The sequence below is a fragment of the Podarcis muralis genome, chromosome 9 (assembly GCF_964188315.1).
Source record: "Podarcis muralis chromosome 9, rPodMur119.hap1.1, whole genome shotgun sequence".
Lineage (NCBI taxonomy): Eukaryota > Metazoa > Chordata > Lepidosauria > Squamata > Lacertidae > Podarcis > Podarcis muralis.
In genome coordinates this window covers 38,683,751-38,709,062 of record NC_135663.1, presented here as the reverse complement: position 1 = coordinate 38,709,062, position 25,312 = coordinate 38,683,751, and the positions used below count along the sequence as shown (strand labels likewise).

Below are 25,312 nucleotides of genomic sequence, written 5' to 3'. Positions count from 1 at the left end.
TATAGGGAGGTCTTTGGCCCTTCCATACATACCTTTGGTAGTACAGTACTATAGTTGCTGTCTGGCTCCCCCTGGATTTTTCTAGATGCTTCCACATGGCGTCGTTTTCACTCTGACCCTATTATGGAATATTACATTCATAATTCAAAGTGCTGTTTTCTGTCACAGAAATTCTGACATTTGTGAAATATATGGACTGGCTCAGCAACATGTTCATTGTTTTGCACGATTTACTGCTTTTATGTGTGGCAGGTAGAGTGAGTGGTGCGCATGCTGAGTGACATCCACTTTGAGCCATTATGTTGTCTTTTTTGACAGGTGGCTTGTCACTGTGGTCTCTAACATGACAGATGGTTCAGACCAACACAGTTACCTCAAGTAGTTCTTTAGGCATAAGGCAAAAACATTTCTCTATAACCAGGCCTTTGGATGATTAACATTCTATAGCCATTTAAATGTTTTTGTGGGTGGGTGTGAGGGTTATTGGTTTATTTTTGTTTTCATTTTATTATGTATTTTGTGTTCTCATTTTGTATTTTTAGGTTGTGAACCACCCTGTGATCTTTGGATGAATGACATTAAAATGAATGAATGAATGAATGAATGAATGAATGTTCCTGCTATCTATTCTCCTAATCTCCCTCAGGGTCTACTTTCCAGAATACCAGATGTTATATAGCCTGCCCCCATTCCCCCTCCCAGGGGTTGTCAGTGACCTGTACACATACTCATAACTCCAGCATTTACTGGTTGGTGGAATGTAGGAATGGAAGGGGTGTGAATAAAGGCACAGAGAGTTTTTCAATCTGGATACATCTCACCATTGGCGTGGATGGACGAAAGCACAGACAGCCTCCAGAAAACAGCATTGTGATTGGTTGTGTGGCTAGTCTGCCACAATTTTGCTTCATAGGAAAGAACATCTATAGCACTATAATTGCTGCTCCTGGATAGGTCCTAATTCAAAGACTGAGATGCACAAAATTTTGTGATCTTTATGCAGAACTGCAGCATCTATTTGACATTTATCTCTAAGCAATAGCCGCTTCTTCGTTCATTCACGGATTCAAGTAATTCATTCATGGATTCTCTTGTGCTTTTACCCTCCCTATGTTTTGCTCTCTCCCCTCCCCCATAAGACTCATGATCTTTTGCATAATTGGAAGATTAACAGATGACCTAGGTAACAGCTTTCAGAAGAATGAGAAAATCACTCTCATGTCATCCATCTTTTGCTGCAGTCCAAACAACTGAAGGGAGGGGAATACTTTGGTCATTTGATTTATCGCCAAGTTTGCAGTCATCAAACATGTGTAGCTTCTGTCGATCAATGTCATTCTAAAGTAAGGAAAATAGGGACAGAACTGGCATGTTCTTTAATATTCAGTTTATTTGAACATGTACAATTAGAACATACATAGAGGCTCTGCACTCTCAAGGTGTCTTCAGCCAACTCACATCATTCCCTCTCTATGTAAATGCACACATTCACACCTGCTCCTTCCTCAGCTGCAGGATGTCACTTGGACCAAGTTCTGTTTCCTAACTAACAATTAGCTCCTGTCAGCTGACTATTCAGTGCTATTAACCAGCAGTCAGCCAGGAGCCTTGACAGTAATGCCTTTGAACTTATTTGGTTATACATCCCATGAGACAAGGGTGAGGGGAGAACCATTGAGAAGTTTTTAGAGAAAACTGCAGCTGAGCTGAAATCTCCTAGAAGGCACTTTCCCCCTGACATTTTTCTTTTTTCCTCACCCACCAAAGGAAGTCATTTTTCAGAATGCTCTCTAAATACTGCCCACCATTTTGTTGACTTAGCGTTTATTTGTTCATATGTTATGGATTGTGCATTTATATAATAATAATAATAATAATAATAATAATAATAATAATAATAATAATAATAATTAATAATTTATTATTTATACCCCGCCCATCCGGCTGGGTTTCCCCAGCCACTCTGGGTGGCTTCCAACCGAATATTAAAAATTTCCCTAAACAGGACCACCTTCACTTGTCGTTTAAAAGTAAAATAGTTGTTTATTGCCTTGACATCTGCTGGGAGGGCGTTCCACAGGGCAGGCGTCACTACCAAGAAGGCCCTCTGCCTGGTTCCCTGTAACCTCTCTTCTCGCAGCAAGGGAACCGCCAGAAGGCCCTTGGCGCTGGACCTCAGTGTCTGGGCTGAACGATGGGGGTGGAGACTCTCCTTCAGGTATACAAGACCGAGGCCGTTTAGGGCTTTAAACATACTGGGAGCCAATGAAGATCTTTCAGGACCAGTGTTATATGGTCTCGACAGCCACTCCCAGTCACCAGTCAAGCTGTATTAATTGCAGTTTCCAAGTCACCTTCAAAGGTAGCCCCACGTAGAGCACATTGCAGTAGTCCAAGCGGGAGATAACTAGAGCATGAACCACTCTGGCAAGACAGTCTGCGGGCAGGTAGGGTCTCAGCTTGCGTACCAGATGGAGCTGGTAAACAGCTGCCCTGGCCACAGAATTAACATTTGTGGGAGATTTTCTTGATTTGCTCTTATGTTTGCTATAACCAAATGCTTAGGTGCATATTCTCTAAGTGCTTTCTGCTTCTTTGTTTTTTTTTAAATATGGAAAGTCTTCAGTGGTGCTTCCCATTTCTCCATCCACAAATGACATGAAGAATTATGAGAGGCCATTTGCTCACAGCTCTAGAAATGACTTAGCAGTCATTATTTTGGGGAGGACAATATATTATTATGGATTATGTAACTAGGATTAGCTAATCAGTGGGATTTTAGCTAAGCAAAAATCTGTGAGTGTGTCATCTTCGTTATGGTCCTTTGGATTGGGGCTCCTGTTTGCAAGAGGAATCACCACAATTTATTTTGAAAGACTTCCTACATTAACATGAATATAAATTCCTGGCTGTCATGTGGAGACAGAGTTGTCAGAGTGGGCCTTTAGAAAAGCATTTTCCCCCTTCTGGTAAGCTTTAGTTCATGTGTCAACTATCTTTCATCATGATTCCTATATACTGCTTTATAGTGTAATAGATCAGGCAGTTTGTGCATTTTCATTCTGTTTTGGGCTTATTTCAGATAGATTATATTATTTATCTTCCAACCCCCACCCCAGGACTCTTAGCTGTGCTTTAGTAGTTTCTGAATTTTAGCTAGTGATTTTGGTAGTACGGCTGCTCCTAGATATTAGAACCTGGAATTAAATTTCCCCTGGATTTTGTCTATTTTCTTGCGACTATCACATGGCTTACTGAAGCATGGCAAGGTAATTCAGTTTTTACTCAAAACTTAAAAGAAATTCATGTGGTTTGGAGAGAGAGTTGAAAATTGATCACTGGATTGGATTGATTATTGCACTGATTAGCTGCAATAGGAACACACACACACACACACACACACACACACACACGTGATTGGGAACATGGGTCGAAATAGTAATGTATTACTTCTATTAATTTCAACAGAGTTTAAAACTCTCCACATGCAGGTCACCCACAGCTATCTTTACTGAATATTTTTTATTGATTTTCCAATATCGTTCCAATAACAGCCTCATTATAACAATGCCAATTTTTAAAAATAATTTTTAAAAGATTGATTTTCCAATATCGCTCACCCACATCTATCTTATCCCATTGCTTAGGAAATAAAAAGGCTGATCCTATGGGATCCTTGCACTAGTACTGTATAGGAAAATATATTTTGTGCTTGGTGTTCTGCAGAGGGGAGGCAACTGTTTTTAACATTACAGAGGTGGCCCACTTACTTCCGTCCAAGACTTACAGAGTGTTATTCCATATACTGCCCTCCAGCTGCCACATTCTCTCCTGGTTTCTCTCTGCATCTCAGAAGGTGGGAGCTCCTCATTGAAAGGAGGAAGTACCTAAGGTGGCTCCATAGCAGTCAAGCTTAATGTCATTTGGATGGCCACTTCTCTGCCAACCCACCTGGTCCCTCCCTTGGGTCCAGCTCTCTGCCCTCTGGACTACTGTCTCCCTCTCCAGGCTCAGATGCTTCTTGGGGTCCCGAGTTCACTTCTTGTACCTTGCTAGGACCCTTCCTAAGGTGGTCCAGCTGTAACTCCCCAATCTCCTACAGTTCCTCCTCAGGATCTAACAACCCCCCACCAAATGACCTCTCCATGAGACTCATGACACTTGGTACATGGTCATCAAGCCCTCCTGAGTGGGAACCAATCCCAGCAGGTCTTGCAGTTAACACCAGATTTAAAAGACACCAAATATAATCCCCACTTGGCAAGAAAAACACGAGAGCACATTATAAGTCTCCTATATGTGATGTCTGGTGTGGGGCGGATGAGTGTGGGTTGCAGAAAATGTACTCATGGTCCAAATAAGGACACCTCCTGCCACCTAATTAGGCCTGTGAGCTAGAGGTTCCTCAGGTGCTAGAGGAGCCTTTCAGTTATTCAGTTCAGCCCAAATTGCAATGCTATGAAGTTACAGCAGCTTCACTGACACTTCACAGAGTTTGGGAGGAGCAGCTATTGCATAACATGCTCACATATTGCTATATCATCCCTTCCCTTCTGTTACATGATCATAAAGGGGATTATATTGTGACAGAAGAATAGGGCTTAATGAATGGCATTTCCAAATTGGAAGTTCTAACTTTTTATTTATTTTCTTAAATCACAACCCCTTGCTGACCTGCATTTGAATAATTTTTTTTGCTAATTTTTTTTCACCTTTCAGCTGTTAATGCTGACCTTCTGAGTCTTCATTAATACGCTTGCAGTTATTATATTCCTGCTTAAGTAGAAAACATTGTAACCAAGCAACAGATGCTCCATTAATTTAGGAATTAGGACAATCTATTTTGGCTCCCCTTTTCTTGGTATACGAGCACAAAATTTTTCACTTTGATGAATGAATTGCTCTGTTTATAATTTTTATTACTAATGAACAGAAGTGTTCAATAAAAATGACATGACAAAAATGCATGACATTCACTTTTTTCATGTCGAAGTAAATGAACCCTCTGTTTTAGTGATAACAAATTTTCAAAGTTTATATTTAGGAGTTCTTAAAACTAGTTTGACTACCAATTGAGACCAAAACTTTTGGACATAAATTCAAAAACAGCTTAGTTTTGTTAAAACAGAGAAGGAATCTGAGAAGGAAAGGGTAAGTCAGAAGTTTGTATTTATGAACAGAGCTGATTGCATGGCATGGCACATTTAGGGCAGATCCACACCATACATTTAAAACACATCCAACCCACATTTAATGCACATGACTTTCACCAGAGAATCCTGGGAACTGTCTTTTAGTAATGGTGCTGGGAACTGTAGCTATGTATTCCCCTAGCTTCTTTGGGGAAAGTTGTGTGTTTTAAATGTGGGTTGTACGTACTTTAAATGTATGGTTGGATCTCCCAAAACTGTCTCTGGAAATTGTTCCTAAGGCAATTCTGATTAGTCATAGTGGAATGGCTGAAAATCCTTTTAAAAGGTAAAAGGTAAAGGTACCCCTGCCCGTACGGGCCAGTCTTGTCAGACTCTGGGGTTGTGCGCCCATCTCACTCTAGAGGCCGGGGGCCAGCGCTGTCCGGAGACACTTCCGGGTCACGTGGCCAGCGTGACAAAGCTGCATCTGGCGAGCCAGCGCAGCACACGGAAACGCTGTTTACCTTCCCGCCAGCAAGCGGTCCCTATTTATCTACTTGCACCCGGGGGTGCTTTTGAACTGCTAGGTTGGCAGGCGCTGGGACCGAGCAACGGGAGCGCACCCCGCCGCGGGGATTCGAACCGCCGACCTTTTGATCGGCAAGCCCTAGGCGCTGAGGCTTTTACCCACAGTGCCACCCGCGTCCCTTGAAAATCCTTTTAGTACTTGATGTATTTAGGGTTGGCCCAATGTATTTTGATGCTTGAAGCAGGGGGCAAAATGGCGCCCCATTCCATAGACAGACTGGAGTAGCAGTTAAATCTTACTCCATCAGTCATGATGAGACATCTGCCTAAGGACAGCAAGCTCTGTTAGGGGGCACAGGGCAGGTCACATGATGCAAATGTTCTGTGAGGGTCGGTATGACGTTTGCCTGTTCTTTTGGAAATGTCTGTACAGGGGGAGAGAAAGGGTTAATAGGTAGACCAATAGAAAAGCCAGAGGCTGTTTTTAAAAGGCTTAGTCAGAGGTTTAGACAGTTGGGAAAAAGCAGTTGGGAAAGCAGTTGGCAGACAGATGGAAATAGGGAGACAATTAGTGCAGTTGGTTCTTGTGTGAGGGGACGTAGAAGAGTTAGAGACAGGATAAAATAAGACTAAGAGGGTAACAGTGTTTCGAATGCATTTAAAGTTTATTTGTGTTTGCAATAAAATACAATCTTCATTGTTAACTTGAGAACCTGACTGAGACTAAGTGATTTACTGGGGAGAACTTGGTATGGTGGCAGCGGATTAGTGGTGTACGGGTCAATAGCCTGTGAGACGACCGGGGGCTGCATACAAACGCCACAGTTGGGAACATCCTATTCCATGAAAAATGGTTTCTGGCATAATGCAAGGAATAGAAATCACAGTTACAGAATGTCCTGCCTCAGTTTACCTCGCTATCTGCTGCTGACACTTAGCATGACACTTAGGGATGGAGGTGAGCAGGAAGATGGGAAAAGCACCAGGGTCAGTAGACTAGAGAGCAGACAGGTTCTGGTGCTTAATGTAATGGGGTGCTTGTTTGGCTCACACATTGCAGAGTTAGTTGAAACTCCTTCACCAGGAGCTATAAACAAAGATAAGAATAACAATAATTGGACAACATTGTTATCGCCTCTTGAAACCACCAAACCATATAAAATGTAAAGAAAAGTGCATTGAGGAAATCTAAAAATGCAAATCAGGGAAATAAATTGTTATACATGCTGTCAAACTATGGAAACACATGGAATGCTCATTAACAGATGGTCAAGGTTTTACTCAAAAAAACGTTTAAAACCTCAGCGCTTTTACATTTTACAAGCCATTGTCTCCACTGTGAACACGCACTCTGTCTAAAGCCCCATGCAATCGAGGAGACACCCATTAGAAGAACAAAACTGCTACTGACCATTAGTGGCAAACATACTAACCAGTGAACATGAACCTCAGAAAACCGTATTATTTCAGCAAGCACCAGAGCCTGTCTATTAAACTCACACTTCAGCTACAAACTCTAAATCACAGACTTTATCCCAGCTCTGACCCTTAAAACATCTTCTGCTCTTTTAAATAAGCTATATTTATTTATTTATCTATATAATTTATATTTAGCTTTTTATAAGGCCCAGGCTAATTATTTTCTTGCTTCCATAGGACAATGCAGATTTTGTTGCCCTTCATCCTGTCTTCTTACTGCAATATTATTGTGGGGTTGTTGTTTTTTTAAAAAAAATAACTGTTGCATGTTAATTGTTGCTAGTTGCTGTTTAGAACTAGCTGTGTCTGCTCTGAGCAGTTTTTGAACTGCAAAAAGTGGTATAAACAAAATCTCCTCTGCCTGAGATGCAACTTTAGTGCCATAATTGCTGGAATTTGAGGATGTGATTTTGGGTGTCAGTGATGCCTCTGTCGTCATCATCCCAACTAGATCCCGAATTACTGCCATGCCAAGCACATAGAAGGAGAACAGTACATTTAGTTTTGCAAATAAACAAAATGGCAATAGCTCCCTTCTGCTATTTCTCCCTAGCAGCTAGTATTGGGAGCCTTAAATCGAAGGGTGGTACCCAATTGCCATCAGTTCAAGGGGTTTTGCTTGTTTTAACAGAACTTTCCCCCATCTCCTCCTCCACTGCATGCTCTGCATCCCACCCTCAATCTCCAGAGCATTGGGGGAATGTTCATAGAACAGATTTAGGAAACGCGCAACAGGAGGAGAGGGAGCAAAAAATGCCACTGAGCAAGAGGAAATCCTTGTATTGATGGAATGTTCACATAGTACTATGTTAGATACGACCCTATAGCTTTAAATCTGGAATATCCTTGTAGCCAGTCAGGACTAAGAGTTAGCTATTGCTTGACCTATTCTCCATGAACATGCCTTTTATGCTACTCCCCTTTTCAAACCCATGTAGCTATTATGTGTCAGTGAGTTTTAAAAATTAATTATGCTTTGAACACTCTGAAAATACTGCTTTCACAAAGTAGCCCTTTGCACTTTTCAGGTGCTGATTCAAAAATAAAGAGCATCAGTAAGTCTCAAGCAGTTGAAATGACCTTCATGTTGTATCCACCTCGTGGTCTCAAGCTTATAACTGCAGCTGCTCCCAGGTCAACCTGGCTGAAGCCAATAGTCGATGGGGAAGATGGTTACAAATATTTAGGTAAGATTTTATATATAAAATCAGGCTCTGAATAGTCAAAGGTTTTTCTAGTAGTGTTGTACAGTATCTACATCTGTATTCATACCTCTGTTTTGATTAGAAATTGATGTAGTCTGTTTAGATGCAGTTAGTATTTTATAGGCTTTTCAGCAAAATCACTTCCTGGAGACAGAAGGGGACAAGCAGTTTCTCGAATTTGTTTAAAGGATAGTATATCTTTATAAATATTTGAATTTCAGTTAGCAGAGGAGTTGGGGCAAACTTTTAAATTTTCACTGTAAGAGGGACAAATGCTCTTCTGAATGATTCCCTTACAGTTGTTTAGTCGTTTAGTCGTGTCCGACTCTTCGTGATCCCATGGACCAGAGCACGCCAGGCACTCCTGTCTTCCACTGCCTCCCGCAGTTTGATCAAATTCATGCTGGTAGCTTCAAGAACACCATCCAACCATCTCATCCTCTGTCATCCCCTTCTCCTTGTGCCCTCCATCTTTCCCAACATCAGGGTCTTTTCCAGGGAGTCTTCTCTTCTCATGAGGCGGCCAAAGTATTGAAGCCTCAGCTTCACGATCTGTCCTTCTAGTGAGCACTCTCAAGAGTCTCCACCAGCACCATAATTCAAAAGCATCCATTCTTCGGCCATCAGCCTTCTTTATGGTCCAGCTCTCACTTCCATACATCACTATTGGGAAAACCATAGCTTTAACTATACAGACCTTTGTTGGCAAGGTGATGTCTCTGCTTTTTAGGATGCTGTCTAGGTTCGTCATTGCTTTTCTCCCAAGAAGCAGGCATCTTTTAATTTCGTGACTGGGCCTACAGTTCAGAGAAAATGACAGAGAATAGCAGTATCATAATAAACTCAGGCAGCCCGCATTAAGAGCTGCATGGCTGGTGCTGACCTGTGACAGGCCTTTCTCAGTAGTGGCTTCTCACTCATGGAGGTGCTTCTGTCACAGCCTTACAATTTAATTTCATGTTAAAGGCATTCTAAACTAGGACGGCACTATATATTTTCTTCCACCTCATTCCATTAATTTAATGTTTGTATTTCTTTTCATAAGAGTGATGATATAGCAGTTCCAAGTTTGTTGTGCGATACGGGTTAATACTGGGAGGAGATAGGTATTATAGTACCTCAGGAGCAACTAATTTGCTGGAAGTGTTTTGCTGCATTTTCTTTACATAATTTAAACAAAGAATGCTGCCCCCACAATTAAAATTATAAAATGAGCTTTATATGAAGCAAATTCCTCATTAGGGATGCTTCTGAACTGCATAATTTCCCACCTTGGATTACAGATTCTGAAATGACAGCAATTCCTCCCAATAGTTCTCTGGCTCTCATTGTAAGTCTTATTATGGACGGCAGGCATTTTGGGAAAACAACAGATCCCAGACCCCTTGAGACCACTTGTTGTAGCAATGTTACAAACATTAGAAAAGCCTTCCCCAACTTGGTCCCCTCCATATGTTGCTAACTAGAACCCCATCCTTTCCTGAACATTGCCTATGCTGGCTGAGCTTATCAGAGTTGTTGTCTAAATCTGGAGAGTACCAGGGTGGGGGAAGCAGCATTAGTTGAAGTGGAGGGGAGAATCCTTCCTTCCTTTCTTCCCATAGGCATCAAGTTGGCCATTGTGAGAAAAGGATTGTGGACTAGATGGACTACTGGCCTGATCCGACAGGCCTCTTCTTATAGTCTTTTGTCTCTCAAAACAAGAGTCATGAACCTTCACTCCTTTCTCTCTCACCCTTAAACTTGGCCTGGTGGGCTTTTACTAACACCATTTGTGGACAGCAAGGTTTTCTTCAGAAAGTAGTTATAGATAATTCCAGCCTAGATGACTGGATAGTGTATCTTTCTGAGTTACAGTGGTTATTAAACTAGTTGACAAGAGAACTGCAGGAGTTGCCTTGAAAAGAGATTAGTCTATTAAAGAAAGTCTTTCTGTAGCACAGCAACTGCTCTCCCTGTAAACATTTTTGGAAAGATAGCACTGGACATTTGTTATATGATCCACTCTTGATACTTAAAAAACGCTGGCACAAGTTCCAGACTCTCTTTTTGTGTTTCTTGAATCTGCTCTGATGACTTCAGTAAACTTTCATCAGTTGTGTGTACACACAAACAATTGGATTTTATTTACAGATTTCTATTTTGTATTTACAAAGAGAGCATTTGGTCTGATTACTTGAAATGCAAGTCTCAGACAGGGATTAAACATTGCAAGAACTGTGTTTTCTCTTCCTCTGTAATATCAAGTATTATAAAACTAGTGTTGCATTATCAGTACACTGTGGGTGGAATCCAGAATTGCCCTTGTCCGTATGAAAGGGCTCCTCCCATTTGCAGAAGGGACTGAGCTCCTGTGGACATTCCTACTGGATGAAGGAGAAGGGAGGGGATTTTTTTCCCTGGTCTCCTTTTTCCTCTTGAAGCCTGCTGTACCACCTACCACACTGTTCTGCAAGGTCCCACCACTCTCCAGAGCAGACCTTGGGAAGGCTCAGGCACCTGGAGGGGGAGGGGAAAATGGTCTCAGTAAAAAAATGGCCTCCTACTCTTCTTCTGTCCGCAGTGTCCCCTGACTGGAGTTTTTCTTACAGGAACTCTGAATATAACTGTGTGAGATTTTTGCCTGGTTACTATTCATTGATTGCCACTTGTGGGGAGAGTGGAGGAGCAATTTGACAGGTATTATGAGGGGAATGATGAGGAGAAAACATGAAGCTGCTGCTTATAAAGCCCAATTCTGATTTCAGTGTGTTTGTCAGTTGCATACACTCAGAATTATGTCTTGTTTCTATCGTGCTGAAGATACTGCTTGTATTTTTACTCTGCTGTATACGGTGGCACTTCTGTTTAAATTTATTTTTTATTTGTAATACAGTGTGTGGATTTCCTTGTCAATTACACATGGCATTTGGTTGTTAATGATTTTCACTATAAACCATAAAAACCATGCTGCAGCCATACATTTATCAGATTTGCTCCGGTAATCAGTCTTTGAGGCAAACTCAAAGCGGAATCCTGCAATGCCAATCTCAGAGGTAGTTTTAAGGGAAGAATATGAATTCCTTTAGTTCCTGGCTTTCTTTGTTGAGAATGACTTGTGAAGACAAATATTGATTATCTTGCTGGGAGAGAGAAGTAAAGTTATAATAAGATTAGAAAAATAATTGAGCTATTTTTCTAGAAATGAATTAAACATCATAAACTAAGCATTGTAGAGCTTTCCCCTAAATCAAATTTAGCTTTTAAAACATCTTAGCAAATGCAACAATGTTCGACATCCCAGATTCAACATTATACTTTTATTAAAATTAATACAACTTTAAGAAGGGGATTACCTAAACAGAATAATTCATTACTTTCCTTTGTTATCCTATTTCCAGTGGATTGCTGGAAAGAAGGGAGGGAAGGCAGTTGCTAAGAATGTGTTAGAGGTCACTTTTATGAATACTAAAAATGGGCGCTAGAGGCTAACAGCCTAAACCCCCTTCCCTCGAGATATAGGTGATCTAGATAGGGGAAATCCCTTTAATATTAGCATTACTAATTAGCAGAAAAAAGAAGGCAGTTTTGCAGTTTGAATTTGGGCAGAGCCCTGAGAGGTTTTTTTCTGGAGTTGGCTAAAACAGACATGCTAGAAGTGCCACTGTTCTTTGAGGAGCTAATGTGGTGTGTGTTGCCTAGAATGGGAAGCTGCTTGTTTCAGATTGGTTCTGAACCAAATTTGATTTGAGTGGGCCCCTGGACAAGGTGTTAAAGGTTGAAAATACCCAACCCAGAGCCACCTATCCTGAACACAAGGGACATAGAAAGGGGGGAGCGGTGCGCCCCGGGTGTCACCTCAATGGGGGTGACAAAATGGTAGCACTTTGTCCCCCCCAGCGGTAGGGCAGCTGAGGCCAGGCACCCCGTCCCTCCTTAAGGGCACCGCCAATCCCGTCCTGGGATGGGGTGCACTGCAGGGCCTCAGCCGCCCTATAGCTGGGGGGGGGGGGGAGGCAGCGGGTGGACAGCAGGTGGGACGCCCTGTCCTGTCCCTCCCTATGGGCACCGCACGCCCCATGCCGCCCCAAGGGCGGTTCACCCCGCCCCTGGGTGTGCCGCCCCAGGTGCACGAGAGGCTTCCTCTGCCACTGCTGAACACTTCTTCAATTTCTGCCAAAATGTGCTGGATCAGAGTCCAGGTGTATAGATCTGTACTCTTACACCCAAATCTTTCATCTGTGGTTCTAACAATCAGAACCGGCATGCATTACATGAAAACAAAGGACTGGTGAAACTCTACATCAATACTGGCAAAAGCTAGACAAACATCCTGGTCCAGAGAAACATAAGGGCACCAGAGGTCTGAACCTGATATCTCCTCTGTGATGAAGTGAGCGGGGCAAGAACAACCACTAAATCAAATTTCAGAACTACCAGCAATCCTGAGACTTAAAAAAAATAAAAAATTAGTATTTTCTATTTTTTTTCAAGCACTGAGAAAAACATATTCATTTGTGAAAGTATGCCATTATGATTCTGGTGAAATAAGAGTAGTATGTCTCTCCCCCTTCTGAGACAACTGTTTCCTGACTAATCAGACAGAAGAACAGCTTCAAAACTGCAGTCAATTCAATAAATTTAGGAATGTCAAATCTGTGATTCATTCTTGTAGTCTTTGGAACAGAAAAACAACTGATAAGATTGATTTCCACCACTCTGCTATTCATTTGATGGAACTGAGCTTGGAAATATATTTAGTATTTACTGCAGGGCTATATAATGATAGCCTATATATCTGAAGAGAAAAAGTTGCTGGGTTCCTTGCACCTGATAAACACATCTATAAATATAATACTGTGACATCCTTGCCTCTTCACTCTTTCTGAGACGGAAGCATGCAAATAACCTTGTATATTCCTCAAAGTGAAATGCATGTTACATTTGTGGTACCATGGAGAATACCAATGCCTCCCATCTTCAGTTGTTATCTCTGCCTTGGTCTTTCCTAAGGATCTTACAGCTTTGCCAGAGATTAATTTCAACATTATCATGATCAGAAAATTTTATACTTTTCAGTATATTAGTGCATTCCATTTTGTTTGTTTTTTAAATAAATAACATGCAAGTTTGTCTACTGGGCATTTACCTATCTTGAATTGTGTATAGATACATTCCAAAGGTAGGAGGAACAAACAATAAAGATCACCTTGCCTGTCCTGCAGCTTTTGAAGGTTCATACAATGAGGAAATCGGGACGCGGGTGGCGCTGTGGGTAAAAGCCTCAGTGCCTAGGACTTGCCGATCGAAAGGTCTGCGGTTCGAATCCCCGCGGTGGGGTGCGCTCCCGCTGCTCGGTCCCAGCGCCTGCCAACCTAGCAGTTCGAAAGCACCCCCGGGTGCAAGTAGATAAATAGGGACCGCTCTGGCGGGAAGGTAAACGGCGTTTCGTGTGCTGCGCTGGCTCGCCAGATGCAGCTTTGTCACGCTGGCCACGTGACCCGGAAGTGCCTCTGGACAGCGCTGGCCCCCGGCCTCTTGAGTGAGATGGGCGCACAACCCCAGAGTCTGTCAAGACTGGCCCGTACGGGCAGGGGTACCTTTACCTTTTTTACAATGAGGAAATAGGTAGTCCTGCTTCCAGCTCCACAGTAGTGTTTTTTTTTGGGGGGTGGGTGGGATTCAGTGACTAGAGCTATCTATAATGAGTATATTTGAAGCACAGATGCCCCATATATTTGTATAATGGAAATATGATCTTGGTGGTTTTATTTCCAACCTCTTTTCTAATGATGGAATCCACCATTTTCACAGCTGCTGTACACTGGGTCAACATTTCCACCAAGCTATCCACCACAATCCCAAGATCTCTTTAATGGCCAGTTCAGTCCTGATTAGTGTATATGTGAAGTTTGTGGCTTTTGCATTTTGCTGTTTGGTATCTTAGAAACAGGATATTGGAGCACTTGTGTGATTCCAAGATTAGAATGCTGGATTTTGACTTTGCTCCACTGATGGCTTTGTTAAGCATAAGTGTATCAGTTTTAAATACAGCACTATTAAATACCATACTTTCTTATTAACAAATAGTAAGGTAGGTTGCTACTAAAGGTAAAGGTACCCCTGCCTGTATGGGCCAGTCTTGACAGACTCTGGGGTTGTGGGCCCATCTCACTTAAGAGGCCAGGGGCCAGCGCTGTCCGGAGACACTTCCGGGTCACGTGGCCAGCATGACAAAGCTGCATCTGGCGAGCCAGTGCAGCACACGGAAACGCCGTTTACCTTCCCGCCAGAGCGGTCCCTATTTATCTGCTTGCACCTGGGGGTGCTTTCGAACTGCTAGGTTGGCAGGCGCTGGGACCGAGCAACGGGAGCGCACCCCGCCGCGGGGATTCGAACCGCCGACCTTTTCAATCGGCAAGCCCTAGGCGCTGAGGCTTTTACCCACAGCACCACCCGTGTCCCCAGGTTGCTACTAGTAACACTTTTTTTTGAAAGAGAAGACGACGACACTGAAAAATTACAAGTTGCCTTCAGGTAAAGAGCTGACGTTCTGAATCAGTTTTTTGGTCAAACCTAGCACTACACTTGATCATACTGGCCAACTTTCTGGCTATATTATTTCAGAGAAGTCATAGTATTTCAACCACATTCCTCCCATTTAAGACAGGAGCAACAAAAATTATGCCGCAGTTACCCCTCTCTGTTGAACTTACTAGTGTTATTTCTTGAAGGATTGTGTCATTTGGAGGAGCTACTGCTGAACTGCATCGTCCCCCGCTTACTTTCAGAATCATTCACCCTCCATGAAAAGTGAGAGGGGTATCTTGCAGGAGCATGGTCTTACCTTTAAAAATGAAGTGGTTGAGGGTTTTCCCTTTCTCTCTCTCTTGCATTAAATAAAGAAAAGACAAAGCCCTTGGCCTCCTTGTCTTTCAAAGGAGGACCATTTCCTCCAGATTCTGAGAATTTGCTGAATTGCTGGAGGTTAATCAAATCTTGAGGTTGGGGTGGTGATTTGCAGCCCCATCAAAACTTCTTTGCAGAATACTTCAGTCGAGCACTAGAAGGAACATCTGTCACATGACACTTTACCTGCAGCCTGAATTGATATGACTCAGGGACTGGTTTACCATCCAAGAGAGAATTTTACCTTGATAATCATCTGTTAAAGAAGCAAGAGTTTAATAGTTTTTCTGGGCCCATGCATCCACTAGATAATCTAAGGAAAACTTTGGACTCTTGTTATGAATCTTAGGTTTAGTGGGGTTTGCGTTCAAATGACATGTTTTGGACTAATTTGTAAAACCATCAGTCTTCCAAAGCATATATCCAAAGTTTAGAACTGTTTTGGAATAAATAATACCTAGATGTATCTTTCTATTTCTGGATACTCCCACCACATGTGCTGATATGTTCTTATAATGGAACATCCCCTCTTACACATGTGAGAACAGTTTGGTTTTATATTAGCTAGGCATCTAGGTGTTAAATACCAGCTGTGTACAATTTTAAGGGCTCTTTCTCTTGTTGTTGTCGTCGATATTTATATGGCACTTTTACCCACAGATTTTTCCATGCCTCTTCTTCATAATGGAGTTTAATTCTAAGTAGCCAAGTATAGTCTTGCACTGTAATCAACTAATCATTTGCTGCCCTTTCATGACACCCCAAATCAACTTCATGAGGTGGATGGCTCACTCTACCTAATGGTAGGGCCATAAATATGACCTTACAATGGCTGATTTCATCAACATATGGTATAATTCTGCTTTCCATGACTCTAGAAGTTCAACTATATTGTATAACTAACAGGGCTTTTAATCAGTAATGGAGGCCTAACTAAATAAATTTGCACTAACTTCTTTTTAAATGTTGAAATTCCTAATGATAAAATCTGTGGCATGGTATGGTATTTGTTCCTGCATGGATTGAATGGGAAATGTTCTGTCATTGCAAGCTGAACTATACAGTGTTTTAAAAGGTGAGTTACAAAAAATAGCAATGGCAGACCATTTACATTAATATGTATGTGTGGCAGAATATATGCCAGAGTCCCTGTCACTCTGCTTTTCAAGGCTACATCTGATATTTTTCTGTTACAGTAATAAAAACTGCAGCTGTTGCTAAGCAAATGGAATGAATTACATTTACAAGAAAGTTTTTCTGAGTGAAAAAGAAGATAGCTCAGAGGAACTGTATTGTAATCTCATGAATGACTTTATTATTTTTATTTTCATTCCCCAACTGGACTAAGGGAAGGTGATCCTTGGACTCTTCAAAATGGTGGAATTAAGTCCAAAAGAAGGAGAGCTGGAAAGCAGCTCTGTTTTAAAGCTTGAACAATGCTGTGTCCGAACAAACCAGCCTCTTGCGAAGTTTCCAGTTCCTTGGGCTGGGAAATGGTCTGTTAATCATATAGCCATCTTATAAAAATAGCCCTGTGATCTTGCTGTTGCCACTGTTCCTTAGCAATTGTGTTTGCCTAAGGAAATTTAATTTTTATATAGGTAATTAACACTGTTGATTCTCTTGCTGACACCACAGATTTTGCACAGGAAACAGCTTGTTTTGTTTCATTTTTTCCCTTTAAAAAACATATCAGATTCCAGTGTTACAGCAGACATTTGTTAGCTCCCATGCAACCCCAACAGCGCCACCAAATTACTAGGAGGCTTAGGAAAGAATATATCCAGTCAGTATTAATGATGGGTGAGTTTCCCTTAGCATTTTTCATAATTCATTATTCCCCCTCCCTTAACTCCCCCGCCAAGCTTTCTTGGGGGGAAATGGGGTCCTAGTATATGGAAGCACCTGTAGTTCATTAGTACAGCACATGGTTTGTGCAGAAGGTCTTAGGTTCAGTCACTTGTACAGTATTCCTAGGAGAGAAGTCTACCTGAGCTTTTGAGAGATGCTGCCAGAGTAGATAGTATTAGCTTAGCTCAGCCTTCTCCAGATGTTTCGGACCAGAACTCCAATTAGCTGCAAACAGTGTGATCAATGGTTGGAGATGATAGCCGTTCAAAACATCTGGAGGGTGGTTGTGGGGGCTGGGCAAATAGTTTGACTTATTTCTGTAGCAGTTAAACTATCTTCTGGGATGTGACTCCAGATTCCAGGTATGAATCGATCTGTGGGTTGTATGATTTGCATACAGAAGCTGTGGGAAGCTCAGGGAATTAAAGTCTCCATCTACATTTTGAAACAAGATTACAAGCTGACACTTTCAAAGCACTGATTTTAACCCCAGGTTTCAAAACTGCACTGATTTTTGTTGTTGTTTCTTAGAATTCCCAAACAACTCCATGTACAAGGCTTCTAGTACTTTATATGTGGATTCATGCACTTGGTATGATAAACATGCTATAACTGAAATTTGAAAAGTCGTAACTTTCAGTCGTAACATTTTTATACCATGGCCACAAATTCACACGAAAGGCTTTGGAGACTTTAATTCCAGTGTTGACAAAATCTAAATGACAACATTGTGAATGGCTGATTGTCATTTTGAATTCCTTGGATCAAAATAGACACATTTTCTTCATTATGAACATTACAGTCTAAAACTTTACGGGAAGATTTATAATCACTGAAAGGAGAAAGTAATCTTCCTTTTGTCAGTGTATACAACCAGAGAGACTCATTAGAAAGTTTGTGTTAATGGATGCTCACTGCAAATATTGCAGTAGTTTGTTTCTGTTACGACAAGACACCCCAAAGGAAGCATGAAATTCTTATCAATGCCACCATATAAATACTAATTCTGATGCACTTTACATTTATATAAGGGTTTCTGTTTGTGCAGAGCATCATAATGTAAGAAACAATCAAGATCAGCCCTCCCCTGCTTTGTGTCACCAGCTGAGTGCCTTGATAATAATGCCATTTGAGATTGTTGTTCTTTTCCCCCCAATGCTAATATTAGCACAAAATGTAATCACAATTATTTCAAATACTAATTGCATGCTCTCTCTTTTGGCAATTGAAAGTTGTCTTTGAAACATGCTTTATATAGGTTTGGATAACGCCTGTTAATAAATGGTTTGGGTCAGCAAGTAGTCTTTGCATGTTCTTCTGGTACAGTAGGTTATGATGCTCACCACCCTTCTGAATCTCCTTTGTTCCTGGGGATGTGGATACCAGCTTGGGATCAGCCTGAGCCACAGAATGGCCAAGAGAATAGGGCTGGAAAGAAATTATTGGTTAGCTGCTTGGCAGATGTCAAGGCAGTACAAACTACTGGAACTAGGGCAGCTTTGCAGGATGGACAGAAGTACTTCAGAATTATGTGCAAACTTATCCGTAGAGATTAGCCATGTTCTTTCATATGCTGTACTTCCTATTGGATTGCATCAGAATTTTAGCACCCAAAACTATATAGTAATAAATTAGGTAAAGGTAAAGGGACCCCTGACCATTAGGTCTGGTCGTGGCTGACTCTGGGGTTGCGGCGCTCATCTCGCTTTATTGGCTGAGGGAGCCGGCGTCCAGCTTCCAGGTCATGTGGCCAGCATGACTAAGCCGCTTCTGGCGAACCAGAGCAGCGCACGGAAACACCGTTTACCTTCCCACCAGAGCGGTACCTATTTATCTGCTTGCACTTTGACGTGCTTTCGAACTGCTAGGCTGGCAGGAGCAGGGACCGAGCAACGGGAGGTCACCCTGTCACGGGGATTCAAACCGCCGACCTTCTGATTGGCAAGTCCTAGACTCTGTGGTTTAACCCACAGCGCCACCTGTGTCCTGTGAGCCACCCGAAAATCTCAAAATGTGAAGGTGGTTAAAAAATGGCCACCAACATCACAGCTTTAAACTCTTATTCAGAGATCCAGAAATATCATTTGCATTTAAAACAACAACAACAACAACAAAAACGTTGACGTAGAATTTATGATCTACTCAGTGCTAAAGTTTATCATTGGGGAAATAGACGAAAATGGGAGATGCAACACCCAACATATGGGAGACATATCTATTCAATGGCAAAGTTTCTCATTGGGAAAATATAGAAAGAAGAGGCATACAAAAATTAGTGTATTTATGTATGCATGCCTGAGCTGGCCTGAATTGTTTGTTGACTTTGTACTAGAACAAGTGATAATATATACAAGATACTTTGGCATAAGAACTGCACTGGAGCCAAAGTCATGCCTTGCTATTCTGTTCCAAATTATTTGCTAATTAGTGCTACACAACCTATCACCTTATTTCTTAATAAATAGAGATCTTATCTTGCATTTGAGTTGCTTAAAGAATAACAAGTCTTTACTTTTTTTCTCCTCTTGCTAATACATTCTAAATGCTGTGCTGTGTCCTTACTAAGCGTTGAATTTCCTTGTAGATATCCTATTAAGATTAATAGAATTTTAGCATTTTTCATTAATACATTTTCAAATGGGTTACCTTTTCAACTATATAAAACAGCTACTTTTTTTAGCTTAAGGATCAACTCACTCTCCCCAAATGGGGTGGCTAGTTATGGATTGTCACAGAAGTGGATGTGGTTTAAATAATACTCCAATATATCTCACCACAGTGGAGGAGACAATATTAGAGACGTGTGTCTGGACTCTTTCTTTGTTATTTAAGTGACTTTGCTAACACATGAGAAGGGAGTTTGCTCACACCTGCCATATGCAAGAAACCCTAAGCGTTTGGTGGTGCCTGCCTTGTGTCCCAGAGGTGGGTGGTAGGTTATTGCTTTGTTGTTTCTCTTTATTTGAGCCTTTATCTTGTGAACCACCCTGAGATCTGTTGATGAAGGGTGGAATATAAAGCAAGCAAGCAAACCAACCAGCAAACCAACCAACCAACCAACCAACCAACCAAGAAGAAGAAGATAGATAGTGGCTGGCATTGAAAACTGAGTGTGTAAATCCCAGCAGAATTTTCCAAGGCATCTCAACCATCTCATGGGCTTACATACTCTGTGTCACAGAAGGCTAAGAATATACATTAGCTGCACGTTTTATGTTGTAAACCACCCTGTGATCATCAGGTGAAATATATACATTTCCTGATTGCCTCTCTTAAGCAAAAATAGAATAGCAACAGGTAACTTCTGACTCTAGCAGATAAACTAAGTCCAGTGCCATCTAGTGACAAAACCATATAATAACACTATAGATAAATGTATACCTAAAGGTAACCGGTAAAGGGACCCCTGACCATTAGGTCCGGTCGTGGCCGACTCTGGGGTTGCGGCGCTCATCTCGCTTTATTGGCCGAGGGAGCCGGCGTACAGCTTCCGGGTCATGTGGCCAGCATGACTAAGCCGCTTCTGGCGAACCAGAGCAGCACACAGAAACACCGTTTACCTTCCCACTGGAGCGGTACCTATTTATCTACTTGCACTTTGACGTGCTTTCGAACTGCTAGGTTGGCATGTACACCTACACACCCACAAATGATGTAGGCGGAATTGCCATGGTGTGTTGTGGAAGTGAGGCTCGCTTAGGAGAGCTCGTGAGAGAGGAGCAGTCAATGGATGCCCTCTGCACTGGAGACGGGGTGAAGGAATAGCTACTGTAGATGGCTCTCTTGGGATCTGCGAAGAGGATCTTTATATATTTGTTTTATATCCTGCCTTTCTTCCCCAAGAAGCCCAGGGCCACACATAAGAATTGATAAAACAATTAACAATCAATTGCAAACCAGATGCAGATTGGGAAATATCTCCACTTGACAGGTTTGTAGAAAGAGGAAGGTCTTCTGTAGGCATCAAAAAGACCACAGAGATGGCTCCAGTTTCATATTAAAAGGGAAGGAATACCAAAGGAGAGGTGCCACAACACCGAAGGCCTGAATCCTACATTGTGATAAGATGATATCTGCTAGAGAATTGTTCTCACAGAGAACAGTGACCTGTTGTGTATATAAGGGGAAGAGACAATCTTTCAGATATCTTGGTCCAAAGCTGTACAGAAATAGTTTTGTAGCCTCTGTGAGTAGAGGCTGTTATAAGCAGTGGGCATATGTATTCGCCAGTGGCATCCAAGAGTGCAAAGTGGGGAATTGGCTAATGGAGTCTTTGACAGAGAACCCGCAGGCCGTACACTGCCTTGTTGTGCATGGTGTGTGGGAAGCAAGGCCATAATTTGACGTCTCACCCAGCCCTCAGCCATTACCTAGGCTTTGAGAAGGAGGTGGGTGGACTTTAGGATCCTGCCAGAGTCCTCACGCCTCCTTGCCAAAGACCAGCGCCTTGCTTACCCGGCTTTGGGAAGGCATCAAATATTTTTGGGGAGAGCATCAAATATTGTTGAGGGCCACCAGGAAAGGCCTGAAGGGCAGCATGCACACTGGACTACCCTGGTGTAGGAGGAATATTGGTGCAAGGGAGAGAATCCTCTCTTTCTCCTACTGCTGCTAGCACATTTTCTGCCTTAATATTAAGGGGAAGAGTTTGGGGAAAAGATTGGACCCCCTTTCTGTTGCTGTTGAAAATTGATCTTTAGATCCTATTCAGGACTTACAGCAAGCTGTTTTCCACTTCAGTGGAAAAACAGCTTAGTATGTGAAACCCACTTAGAAATTGAAACGTCTTTGTATTCTCGCATCAAAGTCTGATGAACAATTTATTCAATTGAACCCTAAATACCCGGTAAGAATTTTAACTAATTTCTTCACAAAGTAAAATTTACTTCTCACATATCTCAAGTCTCTCTCTCTCTCTCTCTCTCTCTCTCTCTCTCTCTCTCTCTCTCAGAGAGAATAGAAGGTGGTAACAGATTATAACTTCATAACTGTAACTAGAATCTTTTATGCAGTTCTGTTAGGTTTTCCACGCATACTGCCAAAAGAGGTTTTTCAGTCTGTGGCTTCTTCCAGTTATGTCTTCCATCTGTTTCCTTTCCTTTATTCTTTCATCATTCTGGTTTCTAGCTTCCCCCTTTGGCTTAGGGTGCTTTTTACAGAGACTTTTTTGTGTTAGAAAACTGCTAACTTGGGCCAAGATCCCACATAGTCCAGCACTTTACCCCATGACACTCTTCAAACAAATGTCCCTGGAAATTTGCAAATCAGATATAATAACGGCATCTGCTAAACAGGGGTGGGTTGCTCCAGAATGTGAAGGTTCCATTTTTTTGATATCATGATGAATCTGAACTGATTAGACCCCTTGTGCATAAATGTGTCATTCCTTTTTAAACCCATCTAACCTACTGCCTATCACAGCAACCGGGGGGCGGGGGGCGGGGGGCGGGGTGTGTCAACCATATTATTAATGTATTGCATGAAGAAATGCTTCTATTTTGTATGTTTAATCAGTCTCATTGGATGGTTGTGGTGTAGTGTTTTGAAGGACGTGTGGTTCCAGAATTGGCCTCCACAGGCACTTACAGACTCATTGTTAAAACTGTGTTTTATGGAAGACAATCTTACTAGGCTACGAAGATCGCCAAAGAACAAGAAGAAGGAGAAGAGTGTTTTGAAGTACTGAACACTGAATATTCCTTATTCACTTTCCCATGCCATTCTTATAAAAAATATTTTAAAATGGTGCGTCCTCCTAGTTTCTTTCCTTATAAAGTAAAATGGCACCAATCCCACTTAATATTATTGGGGAAATGTTCTCATCTTTGAATACAAATGTAATCTTCTTAGCCCAATCTAAATGCTTAATGACACATCAAAGAATTCTAAAAGATTAGTGAGGAAACAGCCACCTTTACAGAAGCCATGCAGATTCTTCCTAAGCAAGGCTTGTTCTTCTGTACTGCTGCAGGACCAATCTGGTTGCTCTAGCCCACAAGCCACATTAGTTTCAGTTCAGAGCCTTAACACAGTTTACATTCCTGGGATGACCTTAAAATGACACTTCAAACTGTACTGGTAAATCACAACCATCTGGACATATCTGCAATTTTACTTCACAATTTTCTTTTTGTGAAGAACAAATTGACTGCAGACTTACATATCCACAGTTCAAATTTGCTTTTGTTTGAGAGCTTTATTGTCAGCAGGAATGTACAGGGGGAACATATTCATAGCCACTCACAATATTTGGACACTCAGTTTCTGAAAGCTGTAATTTTATGTTGCTACATCTTCATTTCTGCTGAGATGATTACTTCTTCACCAAGGTAAAGGATGTCTGGCCTTTTAGCAGTTAGATGGAATATTTCCTTTTCTGGTGGATAGCCACATTTAAATGGTTATAGAATGGTTCTATGACTTCCTCTTCTGCTTTACATCTTCATGGGAGAAGTATTCCTGAAGCATTTGAAGTGAGGACAACCAAACTCTCTTTCTGCTCCAACTGTGCTTGTGCATGGTTTTTGCTCTGCTCGACTGCGGCCAATTTTAATTATTTAGAGTTTGCTGTCACAACATGGGCTCACTAGTTTTCTATGTCTGGAGAATCTCTCCTGCCCTCTAGTTGTCAGCTTTTCTGCTGCATCATTTCTTTATCAAATAGTTTGATGATAGTCATTGCATTATTAGGGTGTTCTCTGTTAATTTTACAGTAATATTTATGCTTTTGGTGGTGGTGTTTTTGTGTTGCCTAAAAAGTTTCCTAAAAAGTTCCTAAAAAAATGTTTCCTAAAAAGTTATATTCAAAATAGCTCATGGAAAAATCAAGGATAACAAGTTGCTTTAAGATGCATCTTAAAGTGACCATGGGGACTAAAGTTTATATTCTCTCTCTCTCTCTCTCTCTCTCTCTCTCTCTCTCTCTCTCACACACACACACACACACACACACACACACACGGCTAGTTGTGGCATAGTGGGTTGTGGGTTTTAATCCCTGCCCAGCCAGCAAGCTCACTGGATTACGTTGGGAGAGTAAACCTGTCCTCACAGGATTGTCAAGAAGGTAAAGTGGCCAAAAGACTGATACTGATGAATTGGAAGAATAAAGATAATCACTGGATCAACAATATGGCAGCACTCACAACTTTTGACTGGACTTCTTACAGACATAGACTTTGTTTGGATAAATATGACAACATTTGGAATGAGTTTATACAGAATGTATCTACATCTGTAACCCCCTTTGTGCTCTTAATGGCCCATTATCTCAAGAGGAAGCCAGCTTGGCGTGTATTTTAACATTTACTGGATCCAGGGCTTCAGGAAGCTAGGTTGGTTTGACTAGCTTTTAACGCTTGCTGGATCCAGGGATCAAATGCGAGTTTGGCACCCACAAACTCAAAACAACACACCACAGTAACCTTTGTCCGCATTGTCCTCAATTGAGATGGATCTTCATTTGTATGCTCTTAATATACCAATAAATCTATTGATTTTGTGTTACAGTGGGTGGACATCCAATATTAAAGGCAGCTGATATTCGAGTCGCTGGAGCTTTGGTAGCTGCATCAATGCGAGAAAGGAAGAGCAAAGAACAGGAAGCAAACCAAGCTGCTGCTGTAACAGAGAACAGTGTCTAACATAGGATGCAATTCATGCCCAGTTGTAATAAATGGCATCATCAATTTGATTATAAAGATACTGGATTGTAAACAAACTTCAGTTTCCTCTGATGAAAATTCCCAGTATACAATGGAAAGCATTTCATCTTTAAATCATCAGATGTAGACAGAAGATAACAGAAACATCACTCTTGAGCCCATGCTATACACTAGATTCCTATACTGTTAGAAACCGTAATTTCAGTAGGATTTAGAAACCTAATGTGTAAAAAAATTAAAATTAAAAAATCCCATGCTTATTTGTTTGGATCATAATAGGCACTGTTCTTTTGTTTTTGTCTTTCTGTATTCTGTATGGCAGCGTCTAACATCAAATAAATGTGTCAGTGTTTTTTGCCCGAGAAATTTTACAGCCTTTCTGGTGCCTTTTGATCTCAAAGTTGTTCTGTGTGCTTTTCAAAACAAACTAACTTGCATCAAGCGCTTTAACAATATATTCCCCAAATCTGCAAAAAGACGGTGTAAGGTCAGTAAAGGAAAGCCTTTACCTTTCAATAGTCACTTTTCTATAAATAAATTGGCACTTGATCCTCATCAAAGAGCA

The 25,312-nt window shown here is 41.5% G+C and overlaps 1 protein-coding gene across 1 annotated transcript in view; it reads left to right on the top strand.

Annotated features, from left to right (window-relative positions):
• IQCM (IQ motif containing M) overlaps nucleotides 1–25,095 on the top strand; it is a 76,186-nt gene extending 51,091 nt beyond the window's left edge. The window contains exons 9-10 of the mRNA XM_028744559.2: nucleotides 8,168–8,326; nucleotides 24,593–25,095. Of these exons, the coding sequence (XP_028600392.2) occupies nucleotides 8,168–8,326; nucleotides 24,593–24,726 (293 nt within the window). The 3' untranslated portion in view covers nucleotides 24,727–25,095. The remainder of the gene's footprint in view (nucleotides 1–8,167; nucleotides 8,327–24,592) is intronic.
• Nucleotides 25,096–25,312: the final 217 nt, after the last annotated feature.